The sequence below is a fragment of the Perna viridis genome, chromosome 7 (assembly GCF_037379345.1).
Source record: "Perna viridis isolate PV_CMFRI_1.1 ecotype Kerala chromosome 7, ASM3737934v1, whole genome shotgun sequence".
In the NCBI taxonomy this organism is placed as follows: Eukaryota; Metazoa; Mollusca; class Bivalvia; order Mytilida; family Mytilidae; genus Perna; species Perna viridis.
The window spans coordinates 4,151,652-4,178,765 of NC_142451.1; the positions used below are offsets into that span (position 1 = coordinate 4,151,652).

The 27,114-nt window shown below is 32.0% G+C and overlaps 2 protein-coding genes across 5 annotated transcripts; one reads left to right on the forward strand and one right to left on the reverse strand.

Annotated features, from left to right (window-relative positions):
• Positions 1 to 816: 816 nt before the first annotated feature.
• LOC148611015 (serine/threonine-protein phosphatase 2A activator-like) lies at positions 817 to 13,464 on the reverse strand. Of its 2 annotated transcripts, XM_088591058.1 has the most exons (11): positions 13,354 to 13,416; positions 9,014 to 9,034; positions 7,415 to 7,509; positions 7,021 to 7,107; positions 6,382 to 6,507; positions 5,454 to 5,571; positions 4,368 to 4,467; positions 3,017 to 3,141; positions 2,644 to 2,744; positions 1,740 to 1,847; positions 817 to 1,371 (listed from the first exon to the last, which is right to left on the reverse strand). In XM_088591058.1, the coding sequence occupies exons 1-11, from the start codon at positions 13,382 to 13,384 to the stop codon at positions 1,300 to 1,302; spliced, it is 984 nt and encodes a 327-aa protein (XP_088447184.1). In that variant the 5' UTR covers positions 13,385 to 13,416; the 3' UTR covers positions 817 to 1,299. The 2 variants fall into 2 exon arrangements, with proteins under 2 accessions (XP_088447184.1, XP_088447185.1); XM_088591059.1 differs by lacking the exon at positions 9,014 to 9,034 and having other exon boundaries at positions 13,354 to 13,464.
• Positions 13,429 to 26,947, forward strand: LOC148611016 (putative protein-lysine deacylase ABHD14B). 3 transcript variants are annotated; one of them, XM_088591063.1, is made up of 6 exons: positions 13,429 to 13,515; positions 18,352 to 18,752; positions 19,209 to 19,371; positions 19,738 to 19,970; positions 24,243 to 24,444; positions 25,381 to 26,947. In XM_088591063.1, the coding sequence occupies exons 2-5, from the start codon at positions 18,369 to 18,371 to the stop codon at positions 24,432 to 24,434; spliced, it is 972 nt and encodes a 323-aa protein (XP_088447189.1). In that variant the 5' UTR covers positions 13,429 to 13,515; positions 18,352 to 18,368; the 3' UTR covers positions 24,435 to 24,444; positions 25,381 to 26,947. The 3 variants fall into 3 exon arrangements, with proteins under 3 accessions (XP_088447189.1, XP_088447187.1, XP_088447188.1); XM_088591061.1 differs by having other exon boundaries at positions 24,243 to 26,947; XM_088591062.1 differs by lacking the exon at positions 13,429 to 13,515 and adding an exon at positions 13,576 to 13,688 and having other exon boundaries at positions 24,243 to 26,947.
• The last annotated feature ends 167 nt before the right edge of the window (positions 26,948 to 27,114 follow it).

Genomic DNA, 27,114 nt, shown 5'->3' on the forward strand with positions numbered 1-27,114 from the left:
ACCGTTGCGAAGCTTTGAAAGTAAGGCTTCCAAAATCATTATGCTAATGGTACGATGATTGTAGAAATTTTTCACAAAATTTACTTGAATAAATAATACTGAAAATCCACATTTTTACCTGCTCTGCTAACTGACAGCATGGAGGCAAATTACTCACACATATAAACAATATTCATACACTTTTGTAGTTAATTACATATATGATTTTAAAGTACACATTCTCAGCTTTATTTTGACTACTTTTAATCATAATACACACAAATAATGCACTTACAATGCTTATGTCTAGGTTCAGTGTGTTTTTGGTACTACATACATTTGACCTGGAAGTGGTCGGTGAGATCTTAATAGATTAAAATGAAAAGTTGACCACAGATAGATCTCATCATACTGAACACTTTTATATCATGTCAGAATTTGGCTAAACCTGACCGTTTTGGAGATATATGTGAAAAACTGCTGTCTGACCCCTATGTTTTATTTTTAGTAAAGGCAGCCATGTTTTTCGACGAATCAAAAATCCCCACACCAGATCTATGCAGGATTCCCCAAGGAACATTCATACCAAGTTTGGTTCCAATTGGTTCAGCAGTTTCAGAGGAGAAGAGTTTTGAAAACCACGGCAACGGACGACGATAACGACAACGACATACGCCAAGTGATGGCAATCGCTGACATGGCCTTCGGCCAGGTGAGCTAAAAACGAAGTAAAAGTCAGGAATATGAAAAAGGACTGGTGAGATTACAATATCTTGTATCAATACTTGAAACAATAGGATCCTTATAGGACCCTTTCATAGTAGCAGAAAAAAAATGTTGAAATGGTTAAAACCACATATGCTGTTTTTTTATTCTTGATTTCAAAAATATGATGTTATATTGAAAAATAGGATCAGGGCTGAACTGAAACAGACAGCAAAATATAATACAAGTCTATGTAAATTAAAAAAAAGAAAAATATGGCTGTATTTCAAATTCCCCCAGTTGTATGAAACAACACATGCTTTAATGTTTAAAGATGTCTGTAAATTGAAGTAATTATACAAGAAAAGCCAGAAAACAAAAATGAAGTCAATCAACACATTTCTTCTGTGTACTATGTTCAATGACAATGTCATCTAAGGATAACGTTATCAAATAAACATTTACATCATATAAAAGTTCACAACAGCAGAATCTTCAGCATCTCACAGAATGTACAGTGTTGATACGTAAGTTCACATCATGTTGATAATCATAGAAATATTTCTAACATGGAGAGGTAACAGAATATTGCTTCCCTAACTGTACAAGTCTCCTTCATTCAGCTGGAGTGTATGGTAACAAGCTTCCAAACAGGAAATGTTGTATAACTGGCCATTTGGCTAAAACCTGGAGAGGATAAGGTCAAGAATATATAAATTCCTTTTTACTGTTTGTAAAATATATTCTACTATACCTCATAATGAATTACATAAAATACTAAGTTTTATTTCTAAAGCATAATCTAAGTTAATTAATACACTTAATGGGGTCTGTTTATTTTTATAGACCTTAATTTCAATTTCACCCCTGGAAAGTACTGATACATTTTTTCTAGGTAATCATCTTTCTTTTAATTTGAATACCTTAATTGGTATACATTACAGCTTATTAAGTTATATATATTGGAAATTTAAAACTGCACGAGGATTTAAATTTTGTGATCTACTCTTAATAATCGTTGATAATTGATGAGACAATTTATCTTTATACAGTACCTCAGCTTTGTACATCTTCACCAGTCCTGAGTTAACTTTCTCCCAGTTAGGTACACCACTTATGTTCCACAACTGGTTAGAATGTTCTGCAAAAGGACCAGTCTTTACCTGATATCAACAAACAATATAAATTATAAGTCTGTCCTTGATTTTACAAGAGAAATTACAGTAATATATAGCAATACATGTACTTTAAAAAATTGGGCATTATTGGAACAAAATGATACCTTCCATGTGATGGTGAAAAGTATGGGATGGCAAAATGTTCAAAATAGACTTATGTTTTGCCTTGTAGTGGATGTAAAGAGGACTATATTGGACAAACTAGCAATGCTTTGCAAACTAAAATGACATTCCATCACCAACAAATCAGAGATCCAAAAATAAGAAAATACTCTATTAGTACCCATTCTGATACATGTGCTAAATTCAAACAACCAAACTTCTGTCTCCACTTTATCAATTTTCTGATAGCGCTGTGAAATCAGAATGGACTAACAAAGAAATGATAAGTAAATTTTAAACCCCCCTTTTAGGCTTTAACAGCGGATAATTTTATTAACTGTACTTCCAAAAACATTTGTATATGTGTTACTTTTTAAGTCATTTAGTTGTTGATATCCCACCTGAGGTTATCTTGATATTACGATTATCTCCCTTGTCTGTAACTGTACATTATTGCTATGTCTTATTGCTGTTGACTATTCTTTTTGTGCATCAATAAATATCACAGAATTGTGGGTTGAATGTAATGGTATATAAAGTTTTACAATGGATTTTTGTTTTTTGTTTCTATTATTTAAATACTTGCATGGAGTAACTTTTTATGTATTTATATATCAAAAGGAAACTTAAATGAAAAGAAATGAATTCATGTTCCTGTTCTATATATTGCTTATGTTACCTGGTTTATATATCCAATACAGCCTAAGAACATATAGTCTTTAGAAAATCCCTCTACTATTTCTGGTCTCACAAAGGACTTGGGCAATATTCTTTTGTGACCTGAATTTCAACACAAAAATAATATTTGAATAGTAAAATTTGTAATGTTGCAGAAGGTTGTACATGAATATAAACTAATCTTCTATTAAATATGAGTTTAGAAATATATCAATATCACAAATACATTTTTGCCAATGTTTACATAGTTTAAGATATTGCCATTACATAATACAACTACAATTTTTTTTTACATATAAAAATACTAAAACAAACCATTTTTGTACAATTAACAAAACAGATACCGTCTAAATTTAAATATTCAAAACAGTTACCAATGAGTTGCGAGCTCCCCCATATAAAAGAAATAAACTGGAAATCATCTAGACTCCAAACTCCCTGGCTTCCAGCAGGCTCCATTCTGTAAGTGACCTGTAACTTCCGTACTAACTTGAGGTATCTGAAGCAATAATAAATCAGGTAGTTCTAATCATGTGTATTCAATGAATGTGATTATTGTAGTTATTCAATCAAACAAAGAATTCAATTCTCAATGAGACATTACAATGTTCTACATATATGCAATCATTTGTTACTAACGGTTATTCTTTCTCATCAGAAGTAGTTAATCTTTTTTGTCATAATTCTTTTCTTATATAAATTTGAATAAAATATAACATTTTCAAAAAAAAAATACTGAAGCATAAGCAGTGGGATGATCAAAATATATCAAAAATCCAAACTCATAGCCTCAAAATGAAACTAAGAGGATCTACATACACAATGTAGTGAACTTAATAAAATAGATAAATTATGAAAATTGTTAAAGATTGACATATTTATGAATTTTTTTAAATAGATATTTTGATTTAAAGTTTGGAAAAGGAAGAAGTTTAAAAAAAGCATATAAATAAACTACATAAAGAGCTTAAATAATGGATATTAATCATTTAGTTCATGGCAAATGTCAATAGTAAACTTATAAAGTATTAGTAAATATTCATATCGCAGCCAAAAGTGTTACACATTAAGAACATATGTAGCAAAACATTTGATTAAAATATGAACAAGACATTACATAATTACCACATTGCAGATCAATATTTACATATTGGAATCACAAGATATTTATATATTTATCATATGTTTATTATTGTGTGCTTCATATACAGGTATGAATTTACCTATATGAGTAATATATGACAATCATATACATCAAGCTACAGTCCTTGAACCGATCAGCGCAATGATTTGACGGATCGATGACCGTTAACTGATTGATCTCTGATGGATCAATGACTGTTGACTGATTGATCTCTGTCGAATCTATGACCGATGACCGGTGACCAATCTGATTGCAGTTTTGTTGTGTAATATGACGTGAGGTCAGTTTAGAATAAAAGAAATGTAAAATAAAAGTAGAAATTGATGTTTAAATCTATTACATTATGTAAATATGTGTAAAATTGACACAAAAAAAAAACAAACAAAAACCGTAAAATACACTGACCACGCTGTAGTCACGTGATGTGATCACCGATTTAATGATTGATTTGATGGATAGATGACTGACCAGGAACTGATCGGTAATCGATGACCGTTTGCAATTTTTGTTGCATGGATTGGTTCAGGTACTGTATATATGTTGTCATGAGAGGATATTTCAAGATCATCAGACACACCTACTTCTCGAATATATTTAAAGCTACCGGTGTGGCATCTTCATGTGTTAATGCTCCTATTTTGAACAGGCAACACAGAAAGGCAACAAAAGCTAGTTCATGGCCTACAAAGAAATGGAAAATATAATACATGTATTGATTTGCTAATTTTAGAAACCAGGCAGGTCAAATAAAAACAAAGATACACTGCAAAAAATATGTTCTGGTTTCTCTTTGTTATATATTTGTTTCTGTTTTTGAAAATGAATCTGCACATGGAGATATACTTAAGCCAATGATTGCTGGTAATTTTTATATACTTTTCGGTGCAATTTTCAGAGTTATGGGCCCTTCATAAAGTATTTGGTATCATGCTGAATCCGTTAGAGCAAGAAATTTTGTAGCTATATTATTTGATCATACAGAACTTTGAAGTCATTTACAGAAACCCAACCAACATCATGGAAAACTATTGGATATTTTATGACCAACTGAGGGTTTTTATTGTCCTTGACTACCCTTTTAGGTCTCCTGCAAACAGGGAAGTCAATACAGGTATATAGATTCATTCTGTAATGATTTACAAGATATGACTAGACACTAAATGTCATGTTTTGCCTATCAAAGCCTATAACTATAATATCTAGTTATCCTACAACTTTGAACTTTTGTTTCTTTTATCTGTTACTGTTTTAAAAAATTGAGCTAAAAATTGACAAAAATCATTTTTTTTTTTGCCTTTCAAGGGCAGTAACTCTAATAATAATAAGGAGTCATCCTACAACTTTGACCCAACTGAGACTTTAAAGCTCTTCAGGTCAAAGAAATGTCAGATATATTTTCTCTCAGTCGTTTTCTCTTAGTTTTTTATATGGAACATTTGACCCCTTTGTTCTACAAATAGACATGATGGCCAAGTTTGTTGCCAAATTGGTAAAATCAACACATCTTTCAAAACAAACATATTAATGATGTTTGGCCAAAGTTCATCTGCTTAGTGGTTTCACAGGAGGAGAATTTTGAAAAAAAATTACAATAACAGGCAATGACCAACAGATGATGAACAATACCTACATATATCACTTCATTCATTATGTAAAATCCAACTTACCTGTACCATAATCAATCCTAGTGTCATTTCCAAAACTCTCAACTAGGTATACAGACACTTCAGGTACTGCCTTATGAAATTTTTCATCTAGAACAGCCTTTATTTCTTCCTCTGCATTCTGTAAATTAACATATGAGCAGAAAAAAACTTAATACACACATTATCTCATAATATTATGCCTTCTTCAATGTTACCATTATACAAGCCTTTCTAGTCAGGAGAAAAAATGGATAAAAATAAATAAAACTTATTTGAAAAAACAACTTAAGTGTCACACTTAAGCCATTAAACCTTTTACAGATAGTTTTATTCTAGATATATACATGTACATGTATAATGGTAACTCTCAGGGGAAAATAAATAGCATAATGATAAACAGAAAAAAATCATTTCTCATATTATTAGACACAGATATCTTATTCTAAATCATGAAAAATCATATGAAATATGGTCAGACATTTAACATAGTTATAGGAAATTAGCAATTGCAAAAATTAACAGGTTTGATATATCTATTTATCAGAAATGACATAAGAACTGAAATACCTGCAAAGCATACCAGTATTTACTAAGCTTGGTGACTTATAACACAAGGGTTCAAATTTGTGGACTTTTTTTCATCTTAAATGAAAGGACCACTAGATGAAAGTGAAAGGTCCTCATTAAGAGGAGATGTGCAGTCAATCTGATTAAAATCAGTTGTTAGGATACGCTACACTGCATTATGCTTCCTAAGTTAGGGAGCGTAAGGCAGTGTAGCATATCCTAACAGCTGATTTTAATCAGACTGATGTGCAGTATGACAGGTCCAAGACCAAGGTAATTGAAATTTCAGTGGTCCTGCAACAGACACTGAGGGTCCAGGACTGTAGGCTAGTGCCAATTCGAACCCCTGAACTTAATACTTCATCTCAAAATCAAGACATACATCCTTTAATTTCTTGAAGAAATCTTTGAATGCCTTGTTTCCAAATCTCTGTGGTTGGTCTATAGGAGGTATCTCATCCACCCATAACAGCAATTTGTCAAGAAAACTAGATAGTTTCTGTACTGTCTGAAATTAATTAAATCAATTGCTGCATAAAATTAGGTGACTAAAGTATAAATATTGCTGACAGTAAATAAAGAGAAAACTAGGTCAATTCACTAGTCTCAAATTAGTAAATAAATGTATTCATTCATAAACAGAAAATTGGTGTTGTTGATCTATCAGTAATCCCTCACTGCACATCTTCAATCTAGTTTTAAAAAAGTCATACATTACCTGATAACTAAATGTCATTTATGCTGTATAAAAAGAAAGATTTAAGTGAAGCTGTTGACAATGAAAACAGTCCAGCAAAGAACTTACAAAAGTATGTAATGTCATTAAACTGTAATAACTATATTCACAGTTATCTGTCTATTTCTTTAAAATAAAATTGTGACTAGCACTGGGTAACAAGCAATCACTTAAGTGCTATAAAGGTTTGGCCACGAGTTGAAAATAGACAATATTACAGTATTAAAGAAAAATTAACCTGTATTTTATATATTTATAATACTCCTATATCAGCAGTACATGTACCTCAGACAAATGAAAGCTTTCACTTATTTTCTTCCCTTTGATAGTCTCATTAACTGCTAAGATAAATCCAACCAAATCTCTGTATGCCTGAAACAATGACCTGAACTATGAAATGTGAATTGAAAACATTTGATTCTCATCTCTGTCAACTGTGTACCATATAAAAGGGACTTTCATGTTTGTTTCCAAAATTTAATTTTCAATATCGGTTAATCAAAGACATCTGCCAACCAACATTAATGAAATTCAATACAGCTGATTCCAAGTTAGCAAAATCCCAAATTATCAGCCCTTACTGACTAATTCCTCAACTACTGAACAATAAAAAAAACCAAATGGATATTATGATACAGAAAGTTTTGAACTGAAAATTTGCATTTAATCCAATACTTACTATAGATTTTTCCCAATCAGGAATGTGTTCAGCTCGGCTAAGCTCTTTAACAGGCACTTTAAATTCATGATTTTCGACATCTATATCTGATTTTTCTGAAGAAAATTTGAAAGAAAAACAGTAAGGTTTAATTTTACAATTTCAGATTAATGTACATGTAATATTTTAAGAAAGACATCCTTCACTATAAAACACATATACATGCAAATAATTCCTCCATAATGCACACCCTAAGCCATCCATACTTCACTATTTCACACATACATGTGAAGACAGAAAGCAAATGTTGCTTAAAGCTCATGAAAATTTCATTTTGGATTTATTGTATGTATATCATGAAAGAGTAATCAAAGGAACAAAGGTTATAGGGGTAATCAAAAAAATGCAATCCAGGGACAAAGACCAGACATGGAAAACAGACATACACAACAAAGAATATGAAGTAACTAAAATCATACATACAAAGTAACAAAAGCAAATGAGCAACTCGGACTGCACTAAAAACTGGGAGCATGGACCAGGTGCACCGTCAGCGTAAGGCTGAAATAAACAGAAACTGTTAAATACAAACAATTTAATAATGCATAAGAATAAATGGTGATTAATGAAGAATTCTGGAATTATGGTACAAGGCAAACCAGCTTCAAATGGAATTACAAATTAGAAATAGATAGTGGATTTGGATAGGGCAAACTCTAAGATTGTAAACCAAGCCTCAAGATGGAATCCACAAAGACAATGAAATGAAGGAAGACCTAAAATTCCTGGAAAAGATCGACAGATCAGGAGAGAAAACAACATGGCAAGGCTTTGGGTCAGATCGACAAGCTCAACTAGGACTGACAAAAATGGAAAACCTTCACAAAAACCTATGTTCAGCAAATGATGAAAGGGTTTAGATCAAGTAAGTTGAGAATGAAACAATAACAAAACATAATTTACAGTATTTCAAATACAACATGTACATTTAGATTGCTACCTGTTTTCAATGTGAAACCTTTCTGCACCTGAAATCACCGTTTTGTTAATTCAAGATAAGGCCAAAAAAAATAATATGGCTGTTTCCTGCTACCCTACCTACCCTAGTTTTTTACCCCTACCCTTAACATTTATGGCTATTTTGGCTCAAGCACTGTTAATGTCTAGATTGTTGTCTCATTAACTCAAAGTAAAATGTTTTGGAAAAATAAAACAGTATCCCTACCTACCTACAAGTACCCTATTTTTGGCCTTATAACTTAAAATCCAAAAATAAGCTGTGAAAAATTAGTTCGGCTGACATTTTTTGAGAACATAATTATGTATTGTGGATGTTGCTCTAACAGAAACTGCACAACCTTGACAGGCCAGAGCATGTCCACAGACATGTAATACTGGTGTAATTTGTAATGAAAAAAATTAAAAAGGCAGAAACTTCATCTTGTCTACTATACAGCATAGTTAATAAGCCATTAAATACTTACATTGTAACTCACATGAAAAACTTTTTAAATTAGTTGAATGATCAAAGCAAATATTTTATGCCATTAAGACTTAAAAGCTCAGCACTTAATAAAAATGTTGCTAGAGCATTATTACCACACACTACAGCTCACATACCTGCATTCATCATAAAATTGCCTAAAAAAGATGAAAAAAATTGGCAAATTTTTCCTATTTTATAAGCTGTAAACTAACACACAATTCAAATCAATCCCAAGAAAAGTTGTTGAATTCTAGCCACTAAGTAATTAAATTTCACTATACTGACTTTGCCTCTTCCTGAGAAAATTTATGTTTGACACACCTGTCAATGAAACTAACATCTTATTCGAAAGGCTACTCCCAATCTAAATGTCATTGAATTCCCCTCATCAATATACTGGAATGTTCCAAATCTTTTATCTTGGCATTTACTTACTAGAAATTCTTCATTTGAAATGAATGTTACACTCATTAACAGTCATTTCAAGTGAGGCTGTTGATGATTCAGGAATAAGATCTTTACATTTGGAGATTAGCATAGAATTGAAAGATATATTCTTGCACTATTGTGAATATTATGATTCCCTAAGACCGTGTGTAATAATACTTAAACTGTACACAAGTACCTTTTTATTTCAATATATATAATTCATTTTAAAATAAACAGCTTTCAATACAAATATGTACAAATTCAAATAAAAAGTACAAATGTATATGTTTTTATATACTAGCACAAATACAAAATAAGCCGGAACAGAATCAAAATGACTAAGTTCTACACATCTTAACTGAAAGCATTTACTGAGTGCCAACTTGCTACACCTCCTAGATTTTAATGTGCTTGGAGGTTCACAAAAGAGAATATCAATTTAAAAATAGCCTACACAATGCAAAGACTGCTTATATATGTTTATGCAGCTTGCATTTTGAAAGCAGCCCAGGCTGTTCCTTAGCACAAAAAGAACAACTAGCTGGAGGTAGGCAATTACAGGCCAATAAGTACTCTGCTAATGGTGTCAAAGTTCTTTGAGCAGGCCATATATCAGCAACTTATTGAATATTTTGATAAAATATTTCACTCTTTTCTATCAGCATTTAGACCGAGATACAGCTGTTATACAGCTCTACTTAAAATAATAAGAGGACTGGAAAAAGGCAGTTGACCAAAATGTATATGTAACAGCTGTGGTTATGGACCTCTTGAAGGCTTTTGACTGCCTACCTCACAACTTATAATTATTGAAATTAAAGGTGTATGGTCTATCAGAAAAAGCGTTTAACCTCATGAATAATTATTTATCTGACAGACAGTGATCTGTTAATGTTGGAATGAATTTAAGCACCTGGCAGATAATTTATAAAGGCATCCCACAGGGTTCTATTCTAGACCCTATTCTATTTAATGTATTTTCAATGATATTTTAACTGTGTCAAGGAAAGTACTCTTTTACTCTTTATAATTATGCAGATGATAATACTTTGTAACAATCAGAAAATGACCTCAACAGATTAGTTAACACTCTCAGTATTGATAAACTGGTTCTCTAAAAGTAGTATGAAAGCTAATCCAGAGAAATTTCAGGCTATATTGCCATTGGGAGGGATCATTGTGAAGAAGAAATTAGACTACTGAGGGTGACAATAGATTACAAATTTAATATAAATTTGATAGCCATATTTCAAATATTTGTAAAAAGGTGACAAGGCAGCTACATGTACTGAAACGTATAGATAACCATAATCAAAACTGGGGAGGTTAACTATCTATTATTCTCTCATCATGTCTAATTTTAATCATTGTCCTATTGTTTGGCATTTTTGTGGGAAAAAGAAAAAGAAAGGAAAAAATTAAAGAGTGGGCCTTCAGTTTCATTATGAAAATTACCCTGCATCATATGAAAATCTAGTATCTAAAACTTGTTTATCAACTCTTATTCAAAGACTACAGACAATGGCAATTGAAGTTTCCAAAATTCTACACAGTCTCCTGTATATTTAAATGACTTAATTTAAACAATCAAATTATTGTTTTAGAAAAGAAAATGTAACAGAAATTCCTCAGGTGAAAACAACAACTTTTGGTTTGCACTCTTTTTGATATGTTTAGGCCACACTCTGGAATGAGTTGCCAAATGCATTATGAGCAGACAAACTTGAACCAGTTTAAAGTCTTATCAATAACTGAGAAGGTAACTCATGCAGATGTGGCTCCTGCAGATCTTAGGCCACATTTTTACAGTACTTGTTTAATAGTCCTAGTTTTATATATTATATAAATCTTTATGAAACTATCAGCTTTTACAAAACCTCATATTTATGTAATATTATGTAAGAATTTTTATCTATGTATTTCATTGTTAAATTTGAGATATCAATAACTGATAGTGCTTCCTAAGCCTCTAAAGGCTGGTTGATGTGTGTATAAGGTTAGAAATCTAAAGAATGATTAAGTAATCAATGTTATATGCACGCTTGCTTATGCTTAGTGTCTTTGTGCTTTTATAGTTTAAATGGTCATATTTTTTTTTATTTGCTGTGTGCTTGCATGTTTCATGTTCATATTTATCCTCCTGCTTTTCAAGACGCTAATATTGTTAGCATCTTCTTGCACTCGTAATTTCAGTACTTTATAATGGCATATGATTTGTTCAATTATATATATATACTCCACGTTCTGCTGCAGATCTGTGCCTTGTAATGTTTACCACTATAGTGTCATAGTTCTAGCTTCATACATAATAAAAATGTACCTATTAAATATCATACACGTGTGTTTTTTGCTTGTATGCGAACGTGAAGTTTACATGAAATGATCGGCTAACACTGAACATTACCCAGTTTCTGATTCAGACACAGAAGCTCATTACAAAACTATATAGGTCATATTCATTAGCAGGGCCCCGATATCTATGAATATTCGTTGCCAGTTGTTTAATCTGGTTCCTAATCTGGTTCCCCGGTCAATAAGCGACCCCAAAGATTGCTTAAATGTACCACTTTTAAAAATTATCATACAATGTGTATGCGTTTTTTTGTTTGTTTGTCTATTTTTTTTTTTGCTTGTATGAGAATGAGAAGTTTACATTACAAGTTGAAATGACCTGTTAACATTGAATTTATGTAATATTACCCAGTTTCCGATTCAAACATAGGGTTCATTACAATACAAATACAAATAAATATTTATTCATTCAAACCCATTTACAATAAATGGTTATGACACAATACACAAATCCACACATACAAGAAATGACAGTTCTAATAATAACCATATTGAAAAAAACTGCAGTGGAAGTGCCTTAAACTAATATTTTATTTAATTGACAAGGCTAAACATTTCTTTATAAATTCAATTAAGGCTTTTAGATAATCAAACAGTTATTGTTTAATATTAAAAATATGTAATTTTCTGTTATCGATAAGAAATTTTTGTCCTTGTTTTTATGTTGTTGATGAGAACCTGTCAGGGTATTTCATAGGCTGGACAGTGTATGAAAAAATGAACTTTATCTTCAACTTGTGAAGTATTGCATGAAGTGCAAATATGGTTACTTTTGGTGAAATTCTGGAAGCGTCCTCTCTCAATTGCAAGAGAGGGAGCACTTACATGTATCCTAAATTTACAAATTGTGGATTTGTAAATTTGCATACATTGATGTAAGCAGGTCTACAATTTGATTTATATAACTTTTATATAAGCAGAGTTTATTATTTTCTCTTAAGCAGTTATATTGATTTTGAATAGCTTGATTGAGTGTTCTTTGTTTTATATTTCGTATATTTCGTTTAATATCAAATTTCTTTGATAAACGTTATGTGTAAATGTTCAAACAGGTCTGTGTCTTTAAAGTTACAATTAATTCCCCATACTATTGACTATATAGGTTATAAACATTAACAGGACCCCAATAACTATATATAGCCATTGCAAGTTGTTTTATCTGATTCCAGGTAAGCAGTTGTTTTGACTGAAAACATTTGGGTCATTATGGTTACAAAAAAGTATGCAATCATATCAAGGAAACCAAGATTCAAGCGGATATTCTGCCTATTTCTGAGCATGTTGCATTCGTGCCATTTAGGATGTTGAAAGCAAGCTAAAATCAATGGCAAAGAATACTTGATGAAAAACCACTTCGAAGACTTCTGGCTTTGATTTATGAAATTATGTATAGCATGTGTAATGTGTTGTTATTATTTATGTCCGTAAAAAGCTACACAGAGCTTGCGTTTGTATTATATACAACCGAGTTTAAATTATGTTTCCGTCTGCCTGTCTGTCTACCTGTGTATAGAAATTATCAAGGGGTATCATAGAACCTTTTTGTAAAGTTATCTCCCTTGGCAAAATCAAGCGATGCGAAAAGGGAAGGTGTATAATTGGTAGGCTTACAAATAAATTCATTTAGTCGATTTTTTTTTTAAAGTTTGATATAACATTGTTGATAATAGCACTTGGGACCAAAATTATTTACCCCATTTAGAACCAAATTCAGTTTCTGCCATGCCTGTCAATCGTCTTAATAACAATGATTTTTTTCTATGCAATTGTAAACCCCGGAACACACGACGGGCTTTATTTGTCGACGAAGTACTCAGTAAAACCAGCGTTGTTTTTAAGTTTTCAAGATTTGCAGGTTCTGATTACTTGCATAAAATGTTGTTTTTGTCATTTACAGATTATACATTGAAATACCAATTACTGTCAGTCGTTGAATCTTTTGAATGAAGCCAATATAATTCATATTGTTTGTCCGGATCGTATATTTTACCACTATCATTCCATGAAAACAAGTTAGCCATAGTTTAAGTGAGAATTTGAGTTTATAAAAGTGCAGAAAAGAATAGTTTAGACAAGAAGCAGCTTTTTTTCTAAATATATGTTTAGAATAAAATGATAAAGAGGAAAAAGAAAGCCTATCTTTTTTTAAAGATTTTGGCATAAGTTGTATACATGCTCATATAAAGATCAATGAGAAAGAACAATAGATCAAAGGAAAATGCCATCAAATAAGCTTCCAGATTTTTAGTCCTACAAGAAATGTATGAGAGTTGGCACTATCTTACCATACACATATGGGACAACTAGTTTGATGGAATTAGTAATGCTATCCAATCAAAATTACCTAATAATATTTCATGTTAGGCAAAAAAAATTGTTTCCTGCTACCAGCAAGAAAAAAAGGGGTAGGAAGGTAGGGAAATTATTATTCATTTTTCATAAAGATTTTACGAATTAATGAGGACAAAATCTAGACTTTAACAGAGCTTGAGCCAAAAATGTGCATAAAATGTTTAGAGTAGGCAAAAAAACTAGGGTAGGTAGGGTAGCAGGAAATAGACATATTAAATTTTTTGGCCTCATAAAAGTGAGTTGTGATACTAATATTGGTATCATTATTATTATGTTTGTCTACTTTAAATAAGGCATGTAATAATTGATTTTACTAGAGAAGGTTTTGCAATCACTGTTTTGTTTTTTTTTAATTTTATTTTTGCAGAAGGAAGTAGCTATTTTGCCATATTCATTAAAATAGTCTCACAGGCTATCTTACTGGATCTGTTAGAATAATTCAATATTTGTTACCATTAACTTTCATCATAACTTCTACTCAGTCCTTTCTTGTCCAGATAATTGTCTTTGACAGGATTAATATTTATACAGATTTATGTTGGTTTCATGCAAATATAAATGGATTTGAATGTTACTATAGATTTCTAATGATATGTAAAATGAAAAATACAGAAACTATTGTAACAACCAATTAGCATAGTAACTAAATGTGTAATTTCCAGGAATAAAAGCTTAAAACCATGTTTTGGGTACAGGCTGAGCCTCGTGCATTGTTTCAATTAATTCAACTTAAACTTTATCAGATAGGATATAAATTGTACTGCAAGAACAAGTCTATTTACTTGAAAAAATAAATTCATCAAAATGATAACAAAATAGAACATGCAATTTTTTATACAATGAAAAACTCTGTACAATTTCTTTGCTCTACCTTGTGCATATTTTTGACTTTTTTGTTCTGGCTTTTTTCCTGAGACTTATTTCCTACCGGTATTGTCATTTTTTTCCATTTACCATATATTCTGTATGAGTTTAAACGTTGACAAAGAATGTTGATGGACAGCCGAAACTAATATGAACAATATATTCAACATTCAAGGTTTAATGTAGTAAAAAGAATCAGTATTTAACTGAAGAAGTACTCTTATGGTTTTTTCCACTATAGACACAGCAGTCCTTGAGACTAGCATAAATCAGATATGTGTTGAGCATTTTGTTATTCCTTGCATTTTTTTATTTTTATAGTATCACTCTTCCATAACTGTATATTGTTTTTCCTCTTCATACACTTTGAGAGAATTTTTAAACTCGGTGTGTGAATTAAACTTGGAGTTTAAATGTACTCCTTATGACTTTAAAATAGTTCGTAATATTGTCGCAATATAAAGATAAAAGAGCTCTCCAAATATTACAAATCTTTAACAGCCTTGGGTCTACAATAACCTTTCTATTTAATTTTAATAATAATAAAAAAAAGATTTAGAGTGAAATTTATATATAATAACTAAGTGACATATGATATGAATTAAACATATTGTATTGTGTTAATTTATTATGGTTGGCAAAAAAACCCCTTGTTTGCAGAAATTAAGATATAAATTACTGTTGCTCTATTTAAGATTTTTATATTATGTTTTTCTGTCAGCATGCACACTGAGATTGCTGAGAGCATGAGTTGACTAGGTGATTATTTAAATTATTTACTTCATTTCAAAGTTGACTGTAAATAGTATATGATTAAGGAGGGCATATATAATGAAAATAAATTTATACCACATCATCTTTTATGTGTCCTGATTCAAGTTGTTAAATATATAGCAACAAATAATCTTGAGTATTTGACCTCATAAATTAAAACTCCTCAGATTCCGTGTGCCAGAAGACATTACATACTACTGATAACTAACCATCAGAGAAGATACCCACCAAGGAGGATAAGATTTTGTGCCTTTACCTTCCTGAAGAGTAAACCCCATCCAAGTTCTTACAGGGTTTTAGTCAATATATGCATTTTTCTCATATCAGTCAATATCCTAGCGACCCCTGCAGGTCCGGGTGTCAAAAGAATAGGCCTGCAGCAGCACTAAGCTTGTCGTAAAAGGTGACTAAATATTGCTCAGATTCTTAGCCGGGGGCTAGGGCACTCTGCCCACAGAGCAACTGGGTTGTGTGCCCCAGGTGGTGGAAAGGGGTACTCCTGGTATGTTACATGCTGGGGTTGTCAGGCTATAATACGGAAACCTGACCGCAAACCATAGTGGTGCACCGTGTTGGGAAAGATGCCACGTTCCTCGCACGTTAAAAAACCCTACTGTGGTATTCTCCCGGAGTAGGAACCATAGGGCTCCGCCACAGGAGGCTAAATTGCCCGACCCTACCCACCTCCCCCTATTTCCAGTGGCAATCAAAATTTGTCGACCCCATTATCCTTGTGTCCCATCCCATTTTTCTTTCCCCAAAAATAAGTACAATCACAGTATTTGTCCATTTTTGAGATAATGAAGATCAAGAATTCCGATTTTGATGAAAGTGATGAAGCAAATATTCTACTTTTTGTGGTTAAAATATTCTTTTAACAAAGGCAAAACTGTCAATAAATAGCTTGCAGAAATAAGCAATACAATTTTTTTGTTTTATTTTGTATTGAGGTATGATTACTCACACTGAGGAGAGTGTTTTAGAGGGAGAAGTCACTTGTATTAATCAGTGTGGAATTGTGCTGTTGCTATTTGACTATTTATTAATCTTTTGCCATAAAAATAAGGTTACTATGCTAAGAGTGTTTGTAAAAACCATTGGGTGGAATTTGATTATTGATGTGCCAATTGAACGATGAAAGATTGGAGAATAACAACATTTTTCAATCATCATTAGTAAAAGGAAGAAGAAATATATTCAGATTTCAAAGTTAAGTCTTTTAAGAGAAAAGATATACATTTTAGCTCACCTGGCCAAAGGCCATAGGAGCTATTGCCATCACTTGGTCTCAGTCGTCTGTCATCGTCGTTGTCTGTTAATAATTTTTTAAGTTTTTTTCTCTGAAACTACTGTGTGGAATTACATGAAACTTTGGACAGATGTTCCTTATTGTATCTTGCACAAGAGTTGTGTTCATATTTTTCATCTGTCCAAAAATATTAAAAATAGCAAAAAAAAAAAAACAAAACAAAAAGGGCAATAACTCTAACACAGCTTAAAAGATTAAAATGTAAATTTGACCACTGATATATCTAATCATGTTGAAGACTTTTAACCTAAAATCTTTCAATTTTTAAAAAATCTTCTATGACACTATCAAATCAATTAAAACTAAACTTGGTTTGAATGTTTCTTAGGGTTTTCTGCATAGAACTGTTGTGGGGATTTTTTTATCTGTTTAAAAACATGCCTGCCATTACTAAAAATGGAACATAAGGCTCAGACAGAAGGTTTTTGCATATATCTCCAAAACTGTTAGGTTTAGCCAAGTGTTGACTAGGGTGAAATGTTGAGTATGATTAGATCTATCTGTGGTCAAATTTTCATGTAAATCTGTTTAGCCATGTTGGAGTTATTGCCATTCTTTGACATATTTTTGGCTATTTTTAATGTTATTACTTTAAAAAATTTCTCCTCAGAAATTGCTGGACAGAATTCAAAGAAACTTGATATGATTGTTCATAAGGTATGAGTGTTAGGAATTTTTATCCAAGAAAAAATATGGTTGCTTTTACAAAAACAGAATGTTGCTTATCAAACCAGGGGAGCAATTCAGGCTCTTTAGAGCCTCTAGTTGTATTTTTAGCAAATATCCTTACTCTGTATTTTTGTCATAACTTCCTCACCACTAATTTGTGAATACAGTATAATTAAATTTTCTTCCCTATAGGATGTATTATTCAAATACAGAGTATATACATTTTAGGTTTACCCAACATAAAGACCAAAGAGGCACCAATATTTCTATATATTTTATAAATTTTGTTAGAAGTGTTCAGCCCTTTAGGGCTTTAATATTCTCTCAATATAGTCTTAAAAACATGGGTTCACTATATCAGAAGAAATTTTCTCACTAAAGAGACAAGGGTATTCTTATATTTAAACCATGTGAGATTTCCCTATCTCATGGGTGAGATAAAACAATGTTGTTATGATGTCTTGTAAATACAAATGAGATTTTTCTGTCTCACTGATGTTAAATTCTTAATTTTTCATATTTCTTTATATTAAAGAAGCTCTAAGGGTCTGATTTTAAATCTGTATTTTACAGAATATAGACAGCTCTTATTGAAATTTGTTGTGTTGTGAATAGGTCCATGATAACATACATGTGAGATTACATCAAAATCTCCTTGACTTATTTAATGTCTTGTGTATCAGATAAATAAAATGCTAGTATTGACCCTGAATTACTTTACAGATTATGCTAGATCACTGATGACACCACCTGGAATACATATCAATAAAACTGCCTTGGCAATCATTTGTGGACTAGTTTTCTTAGCAGTCCTTGGATTTAAGTACCACACAGGATCAGAAACTGTTGTCAGTAAATTCAATGATAAAAATCAAGGTGCAGAGAAGTTTGATTTGGGATCTTTGAATAGGGAAGCAAAAAAGCCTTTAATTGGTTGGCAAAAGGAAACTGATGCTGTTGAAATTACTAAACAAAGAGTGACTTCTGTGACCAAATCTATTATGCAGACCCAGGTTATAAAAGAAGACTGGAAAAAGGTTGATATTGACACTGTTAAAATTCCTGATGAAATTGAGAAGAAAGTGAAGGAATTAAATGTAGTTCAAAAAACATATAAAGTAATGGTATGTATCAATTATTGTTGTAAATATTTATATAGCTTTGGTAATCTGATGACAGATTATTATTTTATATGTATTGAATTGAAAATAAATTATTTTTTCTATGGTTCTTAGATAGTCAATAACTTCGTTTTAACTCCATGCAACAAAGTTGGTCATGAAATGCTATCACCCTGTCGTTGTTGTCATTGACATATGTTGACTTTATTTACAAGTAAGTAAGGTTTACTCACTTTTTATACAAGTGAGTAAATCTTACCTGATCTTTTTTAAATTTTGACACATTGTTTCTAGGGACATGGACATTGTTTCTATGGACATGGTAGAGGGCCCTATAGTTTTTGGGGGTTTTTACTCCACCTGTTTTGGATTTAAAGGGCTAAAAGGGGGAAATGGTTGTTATCATATAAAGCTGTGGGTATATTTTGTAGAGTAGTAACAAGTTGTTATATATTTTAGGAACTTGATATATTTACAAGATCAGTGAAGCCAACAGTAGAATGTAAAGGTGGAGTTCTGTTGTTACATGGACAAGCTTTCACATCAAAGAACTGGGAGGACATTAAAACTCTACATTATATTGCTGCCATGGGATATACTCCTATAGCTGTAGATTTACCTAGTAAGTACATGTATTTGTATATGGATTCTTATGTAGTAGATCAAGAGATTTTGAAAAGGGGATTGCAGGATATCATTTGCTCATTTTTGCCCACAGTTTGGATGAAATTACCAAATTTCCAAAAATGCTTTACTTATTCAGTGGGATATGACCAGTTGTGGCATAAGATCCTATATTTCACTGTATGAAACATGCTTTAATGTTTCTATGAACTGTAATTTCAATTTATGACCCTGATAACATGAGGACACTGTTTACAAATGGTTCCAACCAGGATACAGACACTTCATATTTCAGCAAGATAATGGCTTAATGTTGATCTATGATTTGAAGTGATTCTTGTAGCATTTATGTTTCTTATTACAGAATATGGTCAAAGTGAAAAGAAAGAAGTTGGGGACAAAGGAAAATTCATAGAAGCACTGCTTAAAGTTATAAACTTCACTAAGCCTGTTATTATAAGCCCTTCAATGAGTGGCACATTTTCACTACCATTTTTATTGAGAGATGCAGATAATGTAGATAAGAAAGTCTCTGGTTACATCCCTGTAGCCCCTGTTATTCCAAAAGATAATAGAGAAAGGATAAAAGATTTGAAGGTGAGGGATGTTTACTTTTCATGCAAGTTTAAAAACCAATGTTAAGTAAGAAACTATAGCTGTACTGTCAATACTTTCCCATCAGAACCTTTCAGAAGCATAATATGGATAGCTGGTGATATTTATTAGTGCCAATCTTCAGTAATTCTCTCTAAAACTGTAATTACCGGTATGATACATGTATACGAACTTGACTTTAAATTTGGAGCTTGGAGTTTTTAGTATCTATGGGTCTATAGCAAAAATAATAATCTTGCAAAAATTCCTGAAATGTAATTGCATGTACATCTTTACAGAGCCTCTTGGTGATTTACTCTCTTATATCAACACAGTAAGGACCAACAAAAATTCAGGTTAAGGTCATTATTAGGTGTCCATCCTCCATTATTTGTTGTCATCTGTAACATTTTAACTTTGTATCCAATTACTTAGATATCTCTTGACCAATTTTAACCAACTCCAGCAGGAATGTTGTATGGAAGTACCTTCACACGCACATAATTCTCTTCAGGTTTCCCATCGGTATTATAGCTTCATATTGTAAAACCAATTTTTTCTGAACCTGAAAGAACATTGTTGCCAGCAATGACCTCTGTAAACTATCCATTTTTTTTGGTTCTCAAAGGTGGCTTTTTTATTAATACACTCACTTTTTTATTAATATACTCTCCGTAGATGGTCTCCTTCCTTTCATACAAAAACCTCTTGGACTTCATCACATTAGAACCAAACTTTATTTTATACCTCTCACTCTACTACACTCCCTTTACAAAACAAGTCTTGACACTCCTGTTTCTGACCCCACGTCATCATTATACAGACATGTTGCCATCATTTTGGATATTGGTTTCCACAGACTCTTTAAACCAGTTTGTGTGAAAAGTCAAGATGAAGAAAAACGATCATTTCTTCCACTACCGTTTGTCAACAAAGGTATAGATGCAATTAATTTGGCTAACATCCTCCATCACAAAAACGTTACCAACAAAATTCCCCCATATTTCAAAGACAAATCCATACCAATTATTTCATATTCCTATTCTTCACCCATCGCATCCAAAATTTTCAATTATAAAAGGCTATTGCAGAACCTGGATATTGAGGACTTCAAGGCTAAACCACCTGACTGTTCTTGCAAAACCTCTGCATTCAAATATGGTCCTTCTGGTCACATCGTTGCGGGAGATTTAACCATTATCGAAAACGAATCTTTGCGTAATATCCTTTCTAAAGGTCCCAAGTACCATGAACCACCCTCCATAAATTGGAATTATAACTTTAAAGTTCTTATGGATGCCGTCGAGGACTATGCAAGAAAATGGATAAAATGAGAACAAGAAGACATTGATTCTCTGTCAGAGTGGTTAAAGGTAGTGAGGTCTTTAATTTTGAAACAAATGAAAGTGTTAAGTAGGTCAATGAGTGCCAAGGCTACATCAGTTTTCAAAGACCCCGATGTAGCAAAAACATTGTCTACTATACATGACAAATATGTTGTCGCACCAGCAGACAAAGCCCAAAACAACATTGTTTTTGTCTGCAAAACGTTTTATATCCAATGTTTATTATCAGAGGTAGACGTAGAAAATAATAGCAGTGATAGGACCTACACTGCTACCACTCTCTCCAAAGAAGAGATTGTGGAAAACCATAAATCTGTGCTATCCTCTTTTGGTCTCTCTACCAAGGACGATGATTGTGATTTACCGTCTATGTACTGGATTCGTAAACTTCACAAGAATCTATACAAACAACATTTCATAGCTGGATCTGCAAAATGTACCACCAAACTTCTTTCAAAACTTTTAACTTCTGTACTCACAACTGTCAAAGAGGGTCTACAGTCCTACCACAACATTTGTTACTCCCGTAGTGGTGTTTATTCAGTGTGGATCCTGAAAAGTTCGAAAGATCTTTTGGAGACAATCAGTTCAAGACTATTATCTGAACATAATAGCATTAAAACCTATGATTTTTCAACACTGTATACTTCTATTCCCCATACTCAGTTAAAATCCCGACTTAAAAACATTATACATCGTTGTTTTTCCAAAAAAGATGGTACACCTAGATACAAATATATAGTTCTTGGTAGAGATTCCTCATACTTTGTAAGAAATAATTCCAAATCATCTTCCAAATATACAGAGGAAGATGTTTACAAAATGCTTGAATTTTTAATCGACAACATATTTGTCCAGTGTGGTGGACGTGTTTTTCAACAAACAGTTGGCATGCCAATGGGAACAAATTGTGCTCCTTTACTTGCTGACCTATTCCTTTACTCTTATGAGGCTGACTTTATAGCTGATCTGATCAGAAAGAGTGAATATCGTTTGGCTAGATCCTTCACTCTCAGTTTCCGCTATATGGATGACGTATTATCTTTAAACAATACTAATTTCGGGGATTTGATACATTGCATCTACCTAAAAGAACTTGAGATAAAGGATACTACAAACACTGTGAAGTCAGCGTCATATCTTGACCTACACTTAGAAATGATGGTAAAGGAAGACTATTGACCAAACTTTACGACAAATGTGATGACTTTTCATTCAGAATTGTCAACTTTCCTTTCATCTGTGGCAACATCCCTTCGGCTCCTGCGTATGGAGTGTTCATATCACAACTCATACGTTATGCCAGAGCTTGCCGAAACTACGCAGACTTTTTGTATCCGGCTAGAACTCTAACAAATAGGCTTCTGCAACAGGGTTATGTTGCTACAAGATTGAAGTCATCACTACAGAAGTTTTATGGATCGTTATGGTGTATCCATCAGCACCATGAAAACTGATGTATTCAACGGGTCATAGTTTTCCTTTCCTCGTTTGTCTACCCCGGACTTGACTTTTTATGAGCAACTGGGCGGGTGTTTCTAGAAAAACAGAGGACGCTTACCCTACCGGTGCACCTGGTCCATGCTCTCAGTTTTTAGTGGAGTCCGAGTTGCTCATTTACTTTTGTTACTTTGTATGTATGATTTTAGTTACTTTATGTTCTTTGTTGTGTATGTCTGTTTTCCATGTCTGGTCTTTGTCCCTGGATTATATTCTTTTGATTACCACTATAACCTTGGTTCCCTTGATTACTCTTTCACTAAATGTTGACATTATAACTACTGTGAAAGTACTATATTTTAGTAGGGTACCAATTGTTGTGGTTTTCACAGAAGCATTTTTGTATTTTTTGGCTACTTTTTGTACCTCGTTGAGGCAAAAATACATTTTTTAAAGTTTTTTTTATTCTACAAACTTCCTCTATCTACAAACAAACTGAACTGACATATGTATCTATCATTATGTAGCCAAATGTCTCATCTTTACAATGGCACCAATAAAGATGCGGTAAAACTTAGAATTTTTGGGTAAAATAAAAATAATATGCCCCTACCTGAAAATTCCCCTTTTTCCGATTTTATAGTATTTGTTACCCCAAAATGAAAATATAAGCAACTGAATTGATCAGATATGTTGAGTACATCATTATCTTAATTATGAATGCTTAAAATACGAGTTCTATACTGTCAGTATGCTTGAGAATTCTGTTTGATATTGAAACCAGTTTTCTAGGGGTAGGGGTAATATTTTGAACATTTTAACAATAAATTCTTGAAAATAAGTTTTTCATGGTTAATATATGTAGAAAATTAAATTATCTATGGAATGATACCAGATTTGAGATGTTTTAGTTGAGCAATAACTTATAGAGTTGAATTTATACAACTTTATACAGAAAAATTGAAAATCCCATTTTTCGCTTTTTTTGATAAATTCTGTCTACAAAAGTCACAAAAACTCATCAATTTAAGCGATTTTTCAGAAGGGTTGGAGAACTTTTTTTCATTTTACCCCAAAATCCTGATTGTCACTGCAACTTTCTAGGTACCATTGTAAAGCTGAGACATTTGGCCACATGATGATACCTAAATTTGTTTTTTTTTGTTCAAACATGCTATTCCAGGAACTTTAGATGCTCAAACAATTGAGTCACAAATATCTTGGCTTTTTGACCCAGTGGGATACAAATATAGGCTTGTATGGAAAAAGAATCCGAGAATATTTTTGGTGACAAATTGATTCGGTAATAGGAGGTATAAAGGTATCTAAAAATCACCATGAAGTTGATGAGTGTGGGGGGTGTGCGTGGTGGACCCTCCCAACTCATGGACTATATATTTTTTGCTGTTCCTTTATATTATTCATCTAACATTGATGTTTTAAAGCATTACAGACTTCTTTGAATTATAAATCAATGTTTATTTTGCAGATGCCTGCTGCCTTGGTGTATGGTGAAAAAGACACAACTTTGGGCCAGCAGATGGAAGATATTCTTAGTAAAATGCCAAACAGCAGATTGTTCAAAATAAAAGATGCAGGTCATGCAGCCTATATGAATCAACCAGAAGTTTGGCACAAAATACTGTATGTCTTCATTCGGGCAGCTTATAATTATAATTGAGGACACAAATGTAATTAGCTTTACATAATATTTGGTGCAATTTATATTAAGTGCTTTGAAATTGTATGTTATTTACTTCTGTTCCTGTTTCTTTTTGGTGTTGCTTTTTATCATAAATACATGTGGCATTACTATTACAAACACTTAAGTCAATACAATACTATCCTGTTTCTTCTTTGTGTTGCTTTTTATCATAAATACATGTGGCATTACTATTACAAACACTTAAGTCAATACAATACTATCCTGTTTCTTCTTTGTGTTGCTTTTTATCATAAATACATGTGGCATTACTATTACAAACACTTAAGTCAATACATTAGTAGTGAAAAAACAAAATCTATACATTTCTAGTGAAGGCATGATGTCTTTATGTTACTAGTGAATACAAAAAATCTATACATGTACATTACTAGTGGAAACACTGAATGTATGCATTTCTAGTTGCTTTGACTGTATTTTCATATTGTAATCTTATTAAAAAATTGCCTTAAAGTTTGCTTATTCTTAAATGCCTGCTTATGAAAGATATAGTATTACCCATTGGAGGTGTTGTCAGAGATTATTAGGAACTAACTGACCAATCATAATGTTGTTATTATTGTTTTTTCTGTTGATTTGATTTTTAACGTTACTACAACTGACAGTGAGAATCATTGTTTTTCTGTTGATGTGATTTCTAACGTTACTACAACTGACAGTGAGAATCATTGTTTTTCTGTTGATTCGATTTCTAACGTTACTACAACTGACAGTGAGAATCATTGTTTTTCTGTTGATGTGATGTCTAACGTTACTATAACTGACAGTGAGAATCTTTTTTTTTTCTGTTGATTTGATTTCTAACATTACTATAACTGACAGTGAGAATCATTTTTTTTTCTGTTGATTTGATTTCTAACGTTACTATAACTGACAGTGAGAATCGTTTTTTTTCTGTTGACAGTGAGAATCTGAAAGATATTCACTTATACCTCTAGATATAACTTATATAGAGATGAAATAGAGCAGACATTTATGAGGCAACATTGTGGATTGTTGTTTAAATGTGTAATTGATCCTTCAAGGCAGTTTTGACTACATTTTGAACAGTGTGTTAGGGTTGTAGATTTATCTATGGTCAAGCTTTACTTCTTATTGTATAATTAGAGGTTTAGTGTTTATATTTTGTTATCTAGATGGGTTAACTTTATATTTCACTTATAACACTGGGAATCTAGATTTTTGGTTTTGTCTGTCCATCTGTTTTTTTGCACATCAGGATTAGATATTATGATTAATTCCTATTGTGATTATGAATTTCAAAGCACATTCACACCATGGTATGTATATAAAATATATGTAATGCCATATATTGGTTAAGTGTATAGTTGAGCATTGTTGTTTTGTCACACAAAGTTTTTGCTGTTTCTCTAATTTTACCTTTAATTTATATATAATGCTTTGTATTTTTTTTTCATTGTAATTTCTCAGACCTATTTTATGTTATTTTTCTATATAATACTGTAAGTTTTTCCTTGTTTAAGTTTGTTAACACATATTATTCCTTTATTTATGTTTTCTAATCTTGTTGTATGCTCGGATTCAGCTGTTAGGTGGTATGCTTTTATACATCATATATAGATCCCAATGTGGTTGTTGTCTCTTGGACATGCTCACCATTATGTAACTCTGTAAGTTTGACTAAATTCTTGTCTTTGACACCAGACATTATATTGTAATTATTGTTAACATTCAATACCATTGTCTTTGTTTAGTTGTTGTGGTGTGTAAATTTTAGTTTGATGTAAAAGCAAAATACATGGCTTGTTGAGTTTTTATTGTGGTAAACTTTGATGCCATGATGGGGTCAGTGTTTGTTGCTTTAACATTGGTAATTAGATAAGGAGGCCTTTTAATGTACTGGTATCTTATAGTTGATATATTTTTTATTTAAAGATACTACTTTTCTTGTTGAAGTTATTTATTTATGTACTTGTAAAAAATAAATCTTTTGAATGTCTGAAAATATTTACATTATGATGGATACACCAAGTATTTACCACATTTATTAGTGTACCAGAATGTTACATTAAGTCAATGTTCTTCTGTCAATTATGTCAAGAGCATTGTATCACATTGATTTTATTATTAAATGAATAGTTTAATCCTAACAAGAAATGCATATGTCCCTCAACCCTGGGCCTCAACCTCATGTGAAACTTTTATGTCAATGTTATAACATTTTGGCATCGACCTTTCAACAACGGTGAAAAATCAACAAGCACTGAAAAGTTCATTAGTACAAAAGTGAATTACAACCAAGTCCAAAAACACTGAAGTTCAGTAGTAAATTTGAAAACTAAGAGAGATTTGAATATGGATATACCTTTTAGATACTTTGAATTCAAATTGTACATGTACTACCAGATTGTACTGTTTTATATACTGGATAAAGCTTAGTTGTGACACATAAACTGTATATACATCTGTATATTTATATTATTTGAGGGAAATAAAGTACTATGTGTTTACATATTCTTTCTTATATATACAGCACTATTTGAAGTAGGGAATATTTGGATTTTATGGTTTTTTTATTCCCAGCTTGTGACACAGATTGGCAAGGTATAAGATACCCTCTGAAAATTTTGGTGTTTGTCTGTCCATTCCTCTGTCCATGCATCTATCTGTCCTTCAC